General features: G+C 40.0%; 1 protein-coding gene across 1 annotated transcript in view; it reads left to right on the top strand.

Annotated features, from left to right (window-relative positions):
• Positions 1–18,175, top strand: part of IFNGR1 (interferon gamma receptor 1) — a 30,398-nt gene extending 12,223 nt beyond the window's left edge. The window contains exons 2-7 of the mRNA XM_049801530.1: positions 2,612–2,726; positions 3,139–3,311; positions 4,792–4,952; positions 5,702–5,879; positions 8,247–8,362; positions 13,344–18,175. Of these exons, the coding sequence (XP_049657487.1) occupies positions 2,612–2,726; positions 3,139–3,311; positions 4,792–4,952; positions 5,702–5,879; positions 8,247–8,362; positions 13,344–13,835 (1,235 nt within the window). The 3' untranslated portion in view covers positions 13,836–18,175. The remainder of the gene's footprint in view (positions 1–2,611; positions 2,727–3,138; positions 3,312–4,791; positions 4,953–5,701; positions 5,880–8,246; positions 8,363–13,343) is intronic.

Here is an 18,175-nt window from a genome sequence, read left to right as displayed (position 1 = left end):
GTCAGCAAAACCACTACTATGGACTTCTGGAGGGCAAACTTTGGCCTTTTCGGGACACTGATTGAGAGAGTCCCTTGGGAGACAGTCCTGAAGGGCAAAGGGGTCCAGGAAGGATGGACAACATTTAAGAAGGAAATCTTAATGGCTCAGGACCAGACTATTCCCATGTGCCACAAGACAAACCGCTGAGGAAGATGACCGGCCTGGCTGAACAGGGAGGTTTTGCTAGGAGTCAAGAAAAAAAGGGGAGTTTATCATCTCTGGAAGAAAGGGCGGGCAACTTGGGAGGAGTACAGGGATCTTGTTAGGTCAGGCAGAGAGGAAATTAGAAAGGCAAAAGCTCAGCTAGAACTCAGTCTGGCCACTATTGTAAGAGACAACAAAAAATGTTTTTACAAATATGTTAACAATAAAAAGAGAGCCAAGGAGAATATCTATCTTTTAGTGGATGCAGAGGGAAACACTGCCACCAAAAATGAGGAAAAGGCTGAGGTACTTAATGCCTTCTTTGCCTCAGTCTTTCGTAGTGAAACCAGTTACCCTCAGGTTACTCAGCCCCCTGAGCTGGAAGACAGGCATGAAGAGCAGAATATACACCCCGTAATACAGGAGGAAGCAAGTTAATGACCATCTACACCACCTGGACACTCAAAAGTCCATGGTACCAGATGGGATCCATCCAAGAGTACTGAGGGAGCTGGCAGAATAGCTTGCCAAGCCACTCTCCATCATTTCTCAGCAATCCTGGTCAACAGGGTAGGTCCCAAATGACTGGAGGCTTGCCAATGTGACATCCATTTACAAGAAGGGTCAGAGGGAGGATCCAGGGAACTACAGGCCTGTCAGCCTGACCTTGGTACCAGGGAAGATTATGGAACAGTTCATCTTGAGTGTGCTCATGTGTGTGTGCAGGACAAGCAGGGGATCAGGCCCAGTCAGCATGGGTTCATGAAAGGCAGGTCCTGCTTGACCAACCTGATCTCCTTCTATGACCAGGTGACCTGCCTAGTGGATGAGAGAAAGGCTGTGCATGTTGTCTACCTGGGCTTCAGTAAGGCCTTTGACGCTGTCTCTCATGGCATAGTCCTTGAGAAGCTGGTGTCTCTTGACTTAAGACAAGTGTACTCTTCACTGAGTGAAAAACTGGCTGGATGGACGAGCCCAGAGGGTTGTAGTGAATGGGGTTAAATCCAGTTGGCGGCTGGTCACAAGTGGTGTTCCCCAGGGCTCAGTAGTGGGGCCAGTTCTGTTTAATATCTGTATCAATGATCTGGACACGGGGATTGAGTGCACCCTCAGCAAGTTTCAGATGACACCAAGTTTGGAGGGAGGGTTGATCTGCTTGAGAGTAGGAACGCTCTACAGAGGGATCTGGACAGGCTGGATGGATGGGCCAAGGCCAGTTTTATGAGGTTCAATAAGGCCAAGTGCTGGGTCCTGCACTTGGTCACAACAACCCCATGCAACACTACAGGCTTGGGGAAGAGTGGCTGGAAAGCTGCCCAGCAGAAAAAGACCTGGTTGACAGCCAGCTGAATATAAGCCAGCAGTGTGCCCAGGTGGCCAAGAAGGCCAACTGCATCCCAGCCTGCATAAGAAATAGTGTGGCCAGCAGGAGCAGGGAAGTGATTGTTCCCCTGTATTCGGCACTGCTGTGTTCAGTTTTGGGCCCCTCACTACAGGAAAGACATGGAGGTGCTGGAGCATGTCCAGAGAAGGGCAACCAAGTTGGTGAGGGGCCTGGAGCACAAGTCTTATGAGGAGCAGCTGAGGGAACTAGGGTTGTTTATTCTGGAGAAAAGGAGGCTGAGGGGAGACCTTATCGCTCTGTACAACTACCTGACAGGAGGTTTTAGTGAGGTGGGTGCTGGTCTCTTCTGTCGGGTGGCTGGAGATAGGATGAGAGGAAATGGCCTCAAGTTGCTCCAGGGGAGGTTTAGATTGGATATTAGGAAAAATGTCTTTACTGAAAGGGTTGTCAGGCATTGGAACAGGCTGCCCAGGGAAGTGGTTGAGTCACCATGCCTGGAGGTATTTACAAGATGTGTAGATGTGGCACTTAGGACATGGTTTAGTGGGCCTGGTGGTGTTGGGTTGATGGTTGCACTCAATGATCTTAAAGGTCTTTCTCAACCTAAATGATTTTATGATTCTATGATACTGCAGCTTTGGTATTCTCTCCCCGCCCCCAGTTCAGTTTCTGAGAAGCAAGAGAAAACTACAGGAGCTGGGCTAATCTTGAACTTCACTAAATTCATACTATCTGTCTTGCTGGTATATCTGCATAGTACCAACATAGGAGTATAATCATCACAGCTTATAACCTGACACGGGCTACCTGATGGACTTGCTTTCAGTGGGTATAGGCTATCTGAGGTTCTGGGTTGCAAACAGGAAGAAAGCTGTCTCTGTACGAGAGAATAATAATAAATCAGCTTGCAGGGCTCGTGCTCGTACTGGTGACAAACTAGTCCATTTGGGTGCAAGTATTTGCAATTTTTATGTCTAATCTAGCATGTTGCCTTTTCCAAATAATTTAGAAATGTATTTGGCTGTTCTTATCTTTTTACAAGGTCTGTTAATCAAAGTGCACTTGTTCTATTTCTTCTAGTGCCTTCACCAACACAGATTGCCATAACATCCGAAAATTTCAAAACTATCTTGCATTGGCAGTACCCACCTATGTCTGAAACTCCTTGTTTCATTGTGGAAATCAAACCTTACAAGTAAGTTCTTACTCTTTTGTCATTTCCCATGCCTGATATTCTCTGCAAGCATATAAAAGCATTCAGTCCATGGTAAATTCTTTTGTTTCTATGTGGTAAAGTCATGTAGGGTGAATGTTGCTAAGTGTAAATTAAGGCAAAATTTGTCAAATAATAGAATGGTTGAGCTTGGTGGGGACCTCTGGAGGTTATCTGGTCCAACCACCCTGCTCAAACAGGATCACCTAGAGCAGGTTGCCCAGGACCATGACCAGATGGCTTTTGAATATCTCCAGGGATGGAGATTCTACAACCTCCCTGAGAAACCTGTGCCAGCACTCAGTCACCCTCACAGATGTTTTGTCACAGGCAGTATATTGTAGAATCTTGTGCAGTTGAAATTGTATTAACTGTTACTTGATCTGTTTTACAGCTTAGGTTACTATAACATCGTCTCAACTTGTGTGAACATTTCAGCTCATTTTTGTGATGTCTCAAGGGAAATACGTGACCCTTTTGTGTCTCACTGGCTTAGAGTGAAAGCTGTTGTTGGGTCACAACAGTCTGAGTCTGTTGAGACAAATGAGTTTATTTTGCAGAAGCATGGTAAGTTCCATCATAAACTAAACTTTGTAACTTTTCCCCAAAATTAAAAAAGTTAGTAATTACCCTTTCTGTTGTATTATTGTGTCTCATTTGGGAATATTGTAAAGTCAGGAGTCCAGGATGAAATGAAGCATGATGCTTGTTCAGTAGGAACCGCCGTAGTTCTGTCTCTGTAGGAACTTGTTAGCCCTGTCACTGTGGTATCTAAATATTTTCTTCAACAATTCTAAAGGCAAGAAAGTGATGCTGATGGTGCACTCTGTACATCCTTCCCATATTCTTGCCTGGTATCCCAGACACCAGTTTAGGGTAGGAAACTGCCACTGGAAGCTGTGGACCTTTAGGCATCACCGAAGTAGTATTCAGGTGGTTGGTGATACCTTGCTCGACACTATAATCCCATGTACTGACAGCTTTGGATGTCTAGATAGTATCTATAAGCTATGGGAGTCCACTGTAGCTGGACAACACTTATTCTTCATGGAAATCCTCTGGGCTGCTTCAGGAGAAATCACAGTTTTTCACATCATATCAATATGTAAAAGTAAATTGTATGTCTAGACTCCAGGCCAACCTGTTTAAAACAGCATTGCATGATGGGCACTGCAAAGCAGACATAAGAGAGGGAGGAAAGACTGAGACACTTCCTCCCATACTTGCTTCATTCTCAACATATAGCTTTCCAGCAGGACATTGCCCATGAGATTCTACTTGACTTGGACTATGCTTTAGATAGAGCTGGATTTCTGCATTGCTGCAGCTGAAGAAGTGGAGTCCTTTTTCTGCTATGATTCCGTCCCCACCCTATAATCCCATGACTTGGAATCAGTGGCTGGTTTCTAGTGTTTGACAAAGGGACAGAAGTCACGGTAATAATGTCGAGTTTGACAATTTGCAGAAAATTGGTAGCCATGTATGGAGGAGACAGACAAAATGGTTTTCCCATTGAACAAGAAACTCATATGTTTAGTCACATCATTAGACGCCAAAAATTCACATAGGCCGTTGCCATGGGAAATCAGGCTTCCTAAGTACGGTTGCTCTCAATGAGATTTGTTCAGATTTTCAGATAGCCTTTGTTTCAGTACAGTATTGTTTTTAGCTAAGTGTGATTTATTGTGGGATCTACTCAGCAGTATTTTGTGTTCTGTTCTCGTTCATGTCTATATGTTTAATTGCTTTGTAAGGTTTTTCTGTTGTCAGTGAGCTGAATTTTTATGGCCTTGCGTGTATGGAAAAGTTGAATTGCTTAACAGTGAAATTCTGCGCAGAGAATCTCTGTTTACATTTTAGAAGCAGGTTCATGAATGTATCCAAATGCCTCCATGACTTTTAAGTGTCACAGCTGTGTGATATTAACTGCATTGAAATAAACATGTAATTCTTCTCAAATCTCTGATGAATTTTGGAAAGCTAACTATAAATAGCATATTTTATGTTAAAAGCTTTGGCCTAATAGCAAAGGTACAATGTGTTGCAGGCAAAATAGGACCACCAAATCTGAATCTCTCAAGGCATGGTGATAAAATCATGGTTGATATTTACTATCCTGCATTCCCATCTGTGGAGCTTGTTCCTTGGATGGAGGAGATTTATTCAGAGCCCGTGTACGTGGTGACTTTTTGGGATAGTAAAAATCAGGTAAGTTCCAAAACAAAAACTCCAAATTAAAAATACTTGTTTACCTTAAAAGCATAAACAAGGAGTTCACTCCTGTGATGCACAGAACCAACAGATACTAAGAAAACAGTTGAATGTAACATAGGACCACTGAAGCCCTAAAATGTCAAGTGTGTCACAGTGAGATATGTGACTGGCAGGTCTGGATTTTAGTTGTCCAAATGGGCGCCCTGTAACAAAAATGAGATTATTGCATTAGCTGTACACAAGATGGAGTTACTTGATCTCATGCTATTGTTTCTGCATACGTGCTAAAACATTGGTAACTTTACTTGTGCCTCTTTCACTTGTCTGGATAGACCTTTCATTTAAGAAGGTTACCTTTCAAGATAACCTTTCAAGGTATTGATACCACTTTGTTTAGCAATCACGGAGGGTGAACTTGAGGAAAATAATAGTATGTATGTTTATTTACAGTTACTTTTTCAAATGCATCTAGGTAGAAGTTTTATAAGTGAATTAAGAATGCAAATCTAGACTACAAACAGCATGTATTTTTAGCTGAGAGCACCATGGTCTGATCAAATACACCATCTTAAGGTAGCTCATAAGCTGATAGCTGAAGATCACACAGCTTTTGCAAGGCATATAGATGATGTAGGAGGCACATCTAATAGTTTTTTAACATTTTTGGAAGTGTTGGAAGATACTGGAACATTTATATTGTTGTATTGAGTCAAATGATATAATGTGACTTTCATTTTTTGCAGAGTAAAGAAGAGTTCACTGAAGACAACTGTACAATATATGAATGTAGCCTCAACATCCCAGTTCCTGCTGAAGGTTCCACTTACTGCGTTTCAGCGAAGGGAAATTTCTATGGCAATCTGATGGTTGGCACCCCATCAGAAGAAAGCTGCATTCATGTTCCTTTCAAGCAGACATTGAGTAAGAGGATTCTAAAACTTTAGTAAAAACATACTGAGTCTGACCAGCGATCTGTGCTAGCTAAGTATTTGACTGCTGATATAGCAATGGGATGACTTGGATGCCTATGGGAGAATATGAAAAAAGGGAAAGCATGGTCATTCTTTTCCAAATGCACTGTCCCAGTTCTAAAGGCCTTTAAAGATCATGTATTATTTTCAAGTAATCCTGGCTTCTTTTTGTGTGCTTTTCCTGCTTCATTGGTATTACAAAATCTGTTCCCATTGCATCTGATCATTGGTGTAATTAACAAATGACAAATGGATCATTCACCGAGTTACATGGTTTTCAGAAGCATTGTCTCTCTTTTCTAACAAATGATGTTTTGCTCAGTCTCATCACTGAGAAAAATGTATATAGACTTTCTTAAGTTTCAAGGAACTATAAACGTGTGGTCATAAAATTGAGGTATTGATGTCTTTTTCTTAATTAAAGAGAACAAAGGCAGCTAGTGACCCAACTTCAGATCTCTGATAACCTCTTACAAACTTTTTAATGTTACTTCATTATGGCCCAGAACTTCACTAGAGAAGAAATAAAATTGATAGAAGCAGTTGTGTTCATTCTTTTATGCACAAGAGCAGTGGTCTGGTTGAGGGGGAAGACATTAAGGAGAGTCAGACTAGTAGAATCTTGCTAGTAATAGTTAACAATTCTATGTTTTGGAAGATTTCACATTTTAATTTTAGTGTACACAGACTATGTGTAATTATTATCAGTTAATATGCTACCACATGAAAAATGTACAAATCTGTTCATCCCTATCTGTCGTCTCTAATAAACAAAAAAATAGTTATGAAATTCCTTTACCTCTAGAAAAACATGATTGTGTTTATGTAATTGAAAATCTTCTGTTATTCTAATTTCTATTTACTTGATATAATGCTCTATAAATTAAGTTTTCTTGAGTGAAAAAAGGTGGTAGTAAATTGAAAAAGTCACACATGACAGCTAAGCATTCTGAGCTATGAGGAGGTGATTGGTGACAGCCAACATGGCTTCACTAAGGCCAAATCATGCCTGACAAATTTGGTGGCCTTTTACAATGGCGGTACAGCATTGGTGGATAAGGGAAGAGCAACTGACATTATCTACCTGGACTTGTGCAAAGCATTTGACGCTGTCCTGCACAACATCCTTGTCTCTAAATTGGAGAGACATGGCTTTGATGGATGGACCAGTGGGTGGATAAGGAATTGGCTGGATGGTCACACTCATAGAATTGCGGTCAGTGGCTTGCTGGCCAAGTGGAGACAGTGATGAGTGGCGTTCCTCAGGGGTCAGTATTGGGACCAGTGCTGTTAAACATCTTTGTTGGCAACATGGACAGTGGGACTGACTGCACCCTTGGCAAGTTTGCCCATGACACCAAGCCGTGTGGTGCAGTCAACATACTGGAGGGATAGGATGCCATCCAGAGGGACCTTGACAGGCTTGGGAGGTGGGCCCATGCAAACCTCTTGAAGTTCAACAAGGCCAAGTGCAAGGTCCTGCACATGGGTCAGGGCAATCCCAAGCACAAATACAGGCTGGGTGATGAGTGAATTGAGAGCAGCCCTGAGGAGAAGGACTTGGGGGCATTGGTCAACAAAGAAGCTCAACATGACCAAGCAATGTGCTTTTGCAGCCCAGAAAGCCAGTCTCATTCTGGGCCAAATCAAGAGAAGTGTGGCCAGCAAGTTGAGGGAGTTGATTCTGCCCCTCTACTGTGCTCTCGTGAGACCCCACCTGGAGCGCTGCGTTCAGCTCTGGGGCCCCCAGCATAAGAAGGACATGGACCTATTGGATGGAGTCCAGAGGAGGGCCACGAAGATGATCAGGGGGCTGGAGCACCTCTCCTATGAAGAAAAGCTGAGAGAGTTGGGGTTGTTCAGCCTGGAGAAGAGAAGGCACTGGGAAGACCTTATAGCAGCCTTCCAGTACCTAAAGGGGGCCTACAAGAAAGCTGGAGAGAGACTTTTTACAAGGGCATGTAGTGATGGGACAAGGGATAATAGCTTTAAACTGGAAGAGAGTAGATTTAGATTAGATGTAAGGAAGAAATTCTTCACTGTGAACGTGGTGAGGCACTGGAACAGGTTGCCCAGAGAAGTTGTGGATGCCCCATCCCTGGCAGTGTTCAAGACCAGGTTGGATGGGACTTTGAGCAACCTGGTCTAGTGGAAGGTGGCCCTGCCCATGGCAGGGGGGTTGTGACTAAATGATCTTTAGGGTCCCTTCCAACCCAAACCATTCTATGATTCTATTATGGTTTCTGAAGGTACTCTAACTGATACAGCAGTTGTTTATTTTTCAAACTTCCTAACAGTTTTTGTTCTGACTTCTTAGGCATACAATATATCATCATTCTGTGTGGTATTACTCTGAGCCTGAGTCTAATGTTGACAGTATGTTATGGCTGCAAGAAACTAAGGAAGAAGAACATAAAGCTGCCTAAGTCTTTGGTAAGTTCAGACTTCTTATCTGTGTCAGTTTTTTAATATCCAACTAGGTAACTTTTATAACTAGAACATCTTTATGCCTTTCTCATTTTCTTTTATCATGGTCTCTGTCCTGGTTTCAGCTGGGACAGAGTTAACTGTCTTCCTAGTAGCTGGTACAGTGCTATGTTTTGAGTTCAGCATGCAAATGTTGATAACACTGATGTTTTCAGTTGATGCTCAGTATTGTTTAGACTATAGTCAAGGATTTTGCAGCTTCTCGTGCCCAGCCAGGGCACAAAAAGTTGGCACAGGACACAACCAGGGCACCCGACCCAAACTGGCCAACGGTGTATTCCATACCATGGGATGTCCCATCTAGTTTAGGAACTGGGAAGGCGGGGGGGCAGGGAATCGCCGCTCGGGGACTGGCTGGGTGTCGGTCGGCGGGTGGTGAGCAATTGCCCTGCGCATCATTTGTACATTCCAATCCTTTTATTACTACTGTTGTCATTTTATTGGTGTTATCATTATCATAATTAGTTTCTTCTTTTCTGTTCTGTTAAACCGTTCTTATCTCAACCCGTGGGTTTTGCTTCTTTTTCCTGATTTTTCTCCCCCATCCCACTGGAGGGGGAGTGAGTGAGCGGCTGTGTGGTGCTTAGTTGCTGGCTGGGGTTAAACCACGACAACAGGTTATGACCGTTGTACTTTACTTGAGCTTGTCTGAAAATGAAATATCTAGGGAGGTTTTTTTCATCTGTTGAAAGGCTAGGCAAGGTGTCCTGCCTTAGGACAGCTGCCTTCCAGTGATGTGCTTCCTGGTGGCTTTAAGTAGATGCTAAAACATCATTTGAATGACTTTTGGCAAGTTGGAATTCTCCAACAGAAGGAAAAATAAGAAACAGTAACCATCAAGCAGCTGCCTTTGCTGAGTCTCATGCACCCAAAGAAAAGAAAAAAAAAAAAATCCATTGCCATTTAGGTCTCAGGAACTTTTACATTGTCTTTTCTATGCTGTTTGTGACTCCCAAGAATAACGTGTCAGTCATGTACAGGTCCTATTTCCACAGTGCAACTGTCTTTCAGTATGGGCATTGAATGATTCCCTTCATTAGAGAAAATGTGCATTTAAATGTTTTAAACATCCTTATTCATAGTAGGATCCTACCAGGAATATGCATCTAGTGAAATGGGACAGATTCCTTTACAAGACTTCATCGTGCTAGTCTTCTGCTGCATCACAGGAATCTCATGTTTCAGCAGCTTAGCTGTAGAGAGCTGTTCATTTTCTTTCATTTACCTCACAGAAAGTATTTCAAGAGGCCCTCTGCTTCTACGCACCATCTTCAGTCATTCCAATTTGTCCTGTGTGTGATTTGTCCTGTACTAGATTTTTGTCGTAAGATTTGTGATAAGGGCTTATCCACTTTAAAAGGACCCTGGCCTTAATTAACTGATATGCTGTGAGCATCTTCCTCTGCTTCACCTTCACTGTCTTTTTTTTCAGTGCCTCTTACCTTTAAATGATGGCAAATATTTTAGTGGGTAGAAAACACCCATTCTATAAGAGAAAGACTCATTGAAAGCATCAACTTCCATTTTTTAGCTCATACTTAAGTCAACTTTTCTGCTGTCTGCTGGTGCTTTTTCTGAGCCTGACAGGAATGATAAGGCTCGGTTCTCTCACTGTATTTATAGAACACTTACGGATACTAGGAAGACAGTTAGCTCTATCCCAGCTGAAACCAGGACAATATTCACAAAACAATTCAGGATTTTCTTTGTGACTCTGGCTTTTTTCTTTATACAGCATATATTTTCAATTTGGAGAAATTGTAATTGTTCCTGTAAATTTCAACTGATATTTGCCACAAATAATTGTCATCTTACAAGAGAGAAGCTGCTTCATTAGCTTTTGTCAAGATTTTTTTTTTTCCTGTGAGCATCTACAGGGCAGTAACATAGTCTCCTATTTATAAGTTTACACGGCATTAATTTGTTGTGGAACCATGCAGGTTTTGTTAAGGTCCTAATAAGGTTCGAAATGGACTTCTCAAACTCTCCTCCAGAAAATGTGCACATGAAAATTACTGGGAATTCGTAGGTGGACAAGCCCTTAGAAAAGAAAGTTAAAGAAACTGTTGATTACCCTGTTATGGATTCCTTGGGATATGTTATTTGTATGTATGCTTGAGCCTGGTTTCCACTGGTGTATCTCCCTAGTCTGTTGAGACAGTGAAAGACCTAAAAGTTCAGGTGCTGTCATTGGAGACAGGAAGATATCTGAGCACCTACACATGCCAGGAAATACTGCTGACATCCAGCTTAAGCACACTGGCTGTCAGTTTGCTGGTATTAGATAATGTGCACCAAAGAAAAATATTAACTTAACTATGGTAAATACTTCTCTTTAAATAGCAACCGTATCTTAATTACCCTTGTTACTTGAGATACTTTGGATGGCATTCCAGTTAGTGTAGTAAGCTGTAATACTTCTCTTTGAAGCTAGAAATAACTGCATGAATTGCTAAATTGTCTTGTAGTCATAACTCAGTGACTCTTAAAGAACCTTTGGTACAAGGAAACCCATGAGAGTTTTTTTTCTTCCGATGGCTTCCTCCTTTCATGGATGGGAATAGGAGTGTCTTTGCACCATCTTGCTTTGGTCAGAAACTCACCAAGAGAAAAACTGGTTTCCTTTTTGAGAACAGAAGTCTTGGATGTAGTCGTATAGAGAGCACTTATTTTTATCCTCTGGGTCTATCTCTAAGCGTTGCCACCTGGTGCTATGAAATGCAGAACCTGTGTAGAGTACAAGGCGTTCCCTTAACACGTTTTAGGACTATGATTTTTAGAGCCATGTGAAAATCCTAAAAGGACAGAAAGAAGAACTCATTGTTTTTTTATTTTAACTTTAGTACAGCATGTACTGGTATGGAGAGAGATGGGAAGTTAAAAATGCAGCTTTTAGCCCTAGTTTCTATAGCATTTTGTTTTAATTCACAATCCTCAAGTATTCCAGCTTACACAGAGACTTGTCTTCTCTTGTCACTTATTGTGTGACTATTGGAGTCAGGTTTTTGCTACCCCCAGAAAAATGACAGATGCTGGTCCCTTCAAGGTCAGTGTCGGTCTAGCATAAGTATCCAATATTTTTTCGTATATCTGTATAAACAGGTTTTCAAAAGGTACATTAATCCTACCAGCTGTTCATAACACTTTCATTATCTACACATTACTGATTGTATTCAGGTTTCTGCAACTGTCTTTCAAGCATCTGCTTCTTATGAACAGGTGGTTTCCATATATACTCATGGAAATCACTCGGAATATTCTTTATATAGTGTTCTGACTTTTTCCACATAACAGAAGATGAACATCCAGAGAGAATGATGGCTGGATGGCAGCTAGGTTGTAGTGTGGTATATTCTCAGTGTCAGGAGACACCTTAATGCTCTTTTTACTAGTTTTGCAGTGACAGTCCTTGATTCCCAAGGGGATCAGGTGACCTTAGTGGTGCTAAGAGTTTGTAGAACTTGCTTAGATTACAAATAACTGCTTTCCAGGGAGTGTTTGTTTGCTTTGTGGTGGTGTTTGTTGTTTGGGTTTTTTTGTTTGTTTGGGGGGTTTTTTGGGTTTTTTTTGTCCAGTAGTTTCATTGATCCACCATAAACCACAGTAGTATCAACAGATATCAGGGCAACTGAGGGGAAAGGTGTGGGGCTGAAGTGAGAGATGAAGGCAAGTTCTAATGAAGTCAGCACACTTTGAAGGTATGAATATAAAGATACAGCCTCACAACCTTCTGATCAAGGAAAAGCAGTCAGATTTGATCATCTGGTTTGGATGGTTGTCTCGGTTCTTACACTAATACAGACTGGGAGGTTCTTTATTTGTAGCTTTTCTTAAACATCATTTTTCTTCCCCCTTTCCTCCTCCTACCTATATCACTTCCTTCCAAATTTGCCTCAACCTGTATTTTCAGTCAGATTTTTTTTCAAAGTATCTCAAAAAACTGGTTGTGTCTACATTTTATTAAGAAATTAGCTTCTCTATAGTACTTGATAGTCTGTGATACACATATATAGTGAACTATGAAATTTGGACAAGGACACTATTAACTGAGTAACCCTTTCTACCTATGCTTTCTGTTAGCTTTAGGGAACACCATTGTACAGCTGAAAATTTACCGTACTTTTTCATATGTATTCTTGAAAACAGCTTTAAAAACAAAAAAAACCAAACAAAAAGACCCAAACAACACCCCCCCCCCCAAAAAAAAAACCCAACAAATCAGAAGAATCTAAACAGCCTGAAGACATGTCATAATCATTTAAAACAAGCTGGACCCTGGCCATTGAAGAAATTAATATGTTTTTCCTGTGGAGGGATTTCAAAGTGAAACTTCAATGTTTGTTGCAGCATGGAGGGTTTGCTTAGTGACACAGGAGAAATAACTAGGAAGACTAGCATAGATATGACTGCTGGGTATGCATAAAAGTTTTCTTGTCATTTTCAAGATCTTTCCAAAGTTCACTTCACTCCCAGTTGAGACAGTTGCCACAAAATATTACAGTCCTTGCAAATTACACTCATTAGCTAAGGAATATGAAAGGTTTCCCTAGCTAGTTGAAGAGTATTACAGCTTTTTCTTCTTTCACTGTTTTCTCTACATTGCAAACTTCTAATTATTTAAATACAGTGGGTGACATGAAATGGATTTGGTCCTTGTAAATATGTTTGCACATAGAAAGCATTTTTGAAAGCTTGCATAAAAGCATTAATAAAACAGTTGAAATCATAGATATAGGCTAATGACCTTGCCAGATTCTAATTTTGCTAATTTCTGTTGGGATTGGTTGTAAAGACATTAAATTTGTATAATGAACTTGCATCTTTTTTTTTTTTAACCTCTGAACTTTGGCAGAAGGTAAAGCCAATAAATTAGTAGATTATACGGAATAAAAAGTGATTTTTTTTTTTTTTTTTTTTTCCATTTAAGGTCAGTGTGATAAGAAACCTGAATACAGACAGCATTCTAGAATCAAAATCGGAGGCAAAATACGTATCTGTAATGAGCTTCGCGCCAAGCCAGTCAGAGTTGCCAGCGAATGAAGTAACCTCACTGGTGGTAGAGCCAAAAGAAGACATTGTTAGTCCTGAGAATTCCAGTGAAGGAGCATCTTCTGTTCTTCCCCCAGAGGCACCAGCCAAAGCAGAAGAGGTGTCTGTGCAGGAAAGCACAGAGGAGGTATCTTCTGATGACGAACAGAATCACAAAGTAAAAGAGAGTTATTTCATTTCTGACAGTAGCCAAATGGATATATCCAGTAACTCTTCAGGTCCAGAGGTTTCTGCCACAGAAATAAAACAAACAGTCATGCCAAGCAGCTGTCTCAAGTTTTCTGGCTATGACAAGCCTCATGTTCCATTAGATATGTTGATAGATGTTGGTGAAGAACAGCCTGTGATTGCTTACAGGCCGACTGACTAACCAGGATAGCTGAAGTGTTTAACCAGAACTGAGGAAGAACAGCATTACTGAAGATTATGGAAAGTCTGTGTTGTATTACAAACATCTGTAAGTCGTACTTTTCTGATCCAAACAGAGTAACTAGTACACAACTTAGTACAATAGGATCTTGAAAGGGGACTGAAAGTAGTGCCTGAGAACACATAAAAAGTGGGGAGAAATTTCATAATAACCACTTTAGAAGTGTTTGTGTATATGACATAACTTACTATTTCTTATTTGAAATAGAGCTCTTTTTTAACAGTACTCTATGGAGAACAGACTTCATAAAGGAGTATAAAACAGCAGCTGTATCATTATTCCCTTCTGTTTCAAATCCTTTTAAAAATTAATTCAATGAACATAATGCTTAAATCCTTCACTTGGTTACAATAGAGATGTGCCAGAAATATTTTGAGACTTTTTGCCTTTATTGGAGATATTATCTTGCTTGTCTTTTTCTTTTGAAGAGTATTTTTGTATTAAATGAAATGCTACTATTTTTTTTAAGTAAGAATATGCCTGTAATGTTTTCCTGTATAACTTAAGAATTTGACTCCATGGCCAAGAAACAGTTATTTAGAGTATTTTCTGCAACAGAATTATGTACTTCCAGGATGGTTACTTTGTACATTTCGGTGAGAAAATTATAGACTTTGTCCTTTGTAACATAAGTGCTGTGACTAAAAAAGCTATTTTTAAAATTGCTGTTATTTTTGTGTAGCTACATCTGTTTGGATCACCTAGGTATGTTGTGTAACCATGTCACATTCTGGGTAACTCCTGTATTAGCATGCTGGCTGATCGTCAGTGGAAAAAAAAATGTGTAAAATGGGTGGTTGCATAAATTCTTTAAAAAATATTTTCAAAATTCAAAAGCCTGCTTTCCTCCAGAGCATTTTTATCCTAATTCTTAGAACAATAGAAGTCAACAGGACTTCGTTCAAACATGTTTTCTAGCAGGTTGAAAATGACTGCCATTTTTCCCTTTTTTATGGCATAGCTCAGGAACTACACCAAATTACCTCCCTCTAAAAATACATCTCAAGACAACAGAGAAGTAGCGTGGTAAGTTGTAGTTCATAAGGTATTGTCATCTGACAGCCCTTTGAATTTTGTAGCATGAGATGGTAGTTTTGAAAACTGAAGGATGAGGATTTTATTTTTTATATTTAAAAACTTTTGACTCTAATGCCTGCAATCCAGTTATTTCCCTTTAGTCAAGATTTGATGGGTATTTTCTGTTTGTAGGGAACGTTTACAATAGTTCCTAATGAAGCTTAGTTCAGAAAAAAGTTGTTTTACAGACACAAGGTTGTCTGTATACAGTGTTTATACAAAACAAATACTTTGTTTTTAAAGATATATTTTATAGGATTATCAGAAATGTTTGCATGTTATAGCAAGTGGTTTTAAAGGAAAACCAGTATCACAGTACTTCCGTCCTTACGCTTCTCAGTGGCATGAGTATTCCTAAGATAAAGTTAGTTTATACAATAAACTACTGGACTACTTTCCTGCAGATGTCAGACATTAACCCCAGTGGTACATTCTCAATTCCCAAAGATTTAAAGACAATAGCTATTTTTCCCTTTTTTACTCATGGGAAGATAACAGATTTGTTAGCAGGGTTTTGATAATGCTAGGAAAAGCCCAGTCAAATAGGTGAATTTTGTAGTTATGGTGTAATGGAAAGCCCAACTAGAAGGATTTTGGTATGCATTAGCTGGTTTTGATTTGTTTCTGTATTATGTTCAAATGTAGTGAGACCCCCTAGTAACTTTTTCAATGTTGTGTTCTGGGTTGAGTTCCTAGAAGGCAATGCTGGTGACTTTTTGCTTAGGATCCACTAGTGTGTAGATATCTCCATTGTGGAAGTGCAGAAAACTCTTTTGGTCTTACAAGAGGCTTTTGAAAATCAGAATTAGCTTACACTTTGAAACTTCAACTAAGCTGACTTTTCAGTTAATAATAGGTTCACCACTGAAGTGTGCTTTTAACAGTCTGTCCACTAAGATGAGCAGCTGCAACTTGGGCAGAGCATGAAGTTGATGTAATTTCTTTCAGGTTTTGTAGGTTTGTTGATAAATATGAACTGCAGTAAATACCTCTGGACTTTATAAATGTTAGAGAAGTGTTTAAGTTAAACTTGGCTCAGAAGGGAGAAATAGGGCATTGGAAACTGAGTTTACCTTGTTTGGGGAGAAGAAGTTTCTGATCAGACAATTTGCTGAGTATCTTCTTTGCTACTGCTTGGAGTTCATCTTCTTGCAATTGGTAGGTTGTTTTCCTTCTGTCAGTTTTGTCCAAAAAAAAAATATGTTGCTGTTCTCCAAGAAGATGAGGAATTATCCATAGTAGTTATTCTGTTCAGTATATCTGCCTCAAAACTATTCTGTCAGAAGTATGTAATTTCTTGGAAATGTTATATTTACATTATTAACAGTGCATGTTGAAACCCTGGCACTGTTAGGAAAATTATTAACTAAGATTCAGCCTCTTAGATTTGTGTGAACCTAAAAGATCACTAAGTGTTTTCTGTTCTGGAAAGTTTTCCTTTGCTGCCACACTGGAAGAGGAATGTTATTTTTTGCCGGGGGGGGGGACGGACAGATAGATGCATTTTAAAACCAAGTGACTGTCTCAGATTCTTTTGTCTTCCCCCTGCAATACTACTGCATTGTACATTGTCCTGAATCTTTCAAGTCACATAGAGCCCTATATGAGTAAACAGGACCAGCCAAGTGCTAGGATATAATTAAGCACAAGGATGTTAAGATCGATCAGAAATATATCATGAGCATATGGGAAAAATTTGGCATGGCGGGTAGTTGCATATAATGGAAAGGCACTGTTACTCTGTAAGCTGAAAATCAAGCATAGGAGTATGAGTGCTTTGTGCTATACAACACATATATGTGCACAACTGACCTCTTCTTGTAACTTTTACAACATTAAGTGTATTTTTTTTTAATGAAAATTTCTGAACTGTAATTGCAACAGCCACTGAATTATCACCCTCCCTGCAGGTATGTCTTCTGTGTGCTGTGTACTTAACAAGTAGGCAATAGCACAGGGATAGTTTAGATGCTTAAATTACTCAGGCCAACTTGCAGGTTTTATAATTGTGAAATAAAGAAGTTTAAGGGTGCACAGAGCACCGGATTCTTTTCTTGGCTGTGACTAGCTGAAATCGTGAGGCCACAGTGAGACAAGAATGTGTTCCCTGGGTCAATAAGCTCTATTTCCCCCAGTACTGTTTCCAGCAGTTGCTAGTAGTGGTATTGAGAGCACCTAAAAACACAGCAAATGCATGATAGTATTTCTACTAGGATACAATCCAGCAGCCTGCAGTATGATCACTTCTTGTGATAGGGAACATAGAAATGCCTTTCCAGCTACAGCTGGTTAGCCTTGCTTTTGTAGTTCTGTAGTACCAAATATCTGAGCCCTGTGGTTTGGAAGCTGCCAGGTAGTATTTATCCATGCATTTTCACTTAACTACTGAATGAGTTTAAATTAATAAAGTAATACTTTTGTGATGAAGTAGTACTTTGCTTAAGCTTCTGGATATTCATGCATAGCACCTTGACACAGGATATCAAAGTACGTAACATTTACAGGTTCAAAATTATTTAATAGCTCTTACTTAGTAATACTGAACTGTTTACATGGCACCACTTCAGAGCACCTGGTTATTTCTAGCCTTGAGAGAAATAGCTCTTCTCATGCAAGTTTCTTTTCCTGCAGTCTTAACTAGTGAAGGACTACAGACAAATACGCATGTCTGTTCTAAGCAACTGGGACACTACAAGATGTCTTGTTTCCACAGATGTCAGTAGCTTTGACAAGAATGATTTTTTTTTCTTTTAAGCTACATTATTGATTTATGTGGAAAAAGTGTAAAAGCAGAACATTTGCAGTATTACCACAATATTTCATTCCTAATTGCAGATCTGATAATAAAAAGTTAGAATGTCACTTGGTTCAAATTAATATTTTCAGCATGTCTTAAAAAAACCCAAAACAACCAAGCACAAAGCACCTTTTATGTTATAAGGGACCTGCATAGATTTCTTTAGTGTGGTTTTTAAAAATTCAGTCCTTTAACTATGAAGCCCTTGTTTATTAATATACTTTCTCTTTTCTCTAAAAGGATGCAATCATTGGGCTAGGTGGGACCTCCAGGGGTCTATGGTTCATTCTTCTCCCCAGTCTCATGCTTTAACCCCAGCTGGCAACTAAGTACCACACAGCCACTCACTCACTCCTTCCCCGTCATCTGGTAGAATGGGAAGGAGAATTGGAAAAAAAAAAGTAAA

The sequence above is a fragment of the Accipiter gentilis genome, chromosome 5 (genome assembly GCF_929443795.1).
Source record: "Accipiter gentilis chromosome 5, bAccGen1.1, whole genome shotgun sequence".
NCBI classification, from domain to species: domain Eukaryota; kingdom Metazoa; phylum Chordata; class Aves; order Accipitriformes; family Accipitridae; genus Astur; species Astur gentilis.
Note: the sequence above shows the minus strand (reverse complement) of the source record. Positions and strands in the feature narration are given on the sequence as shown.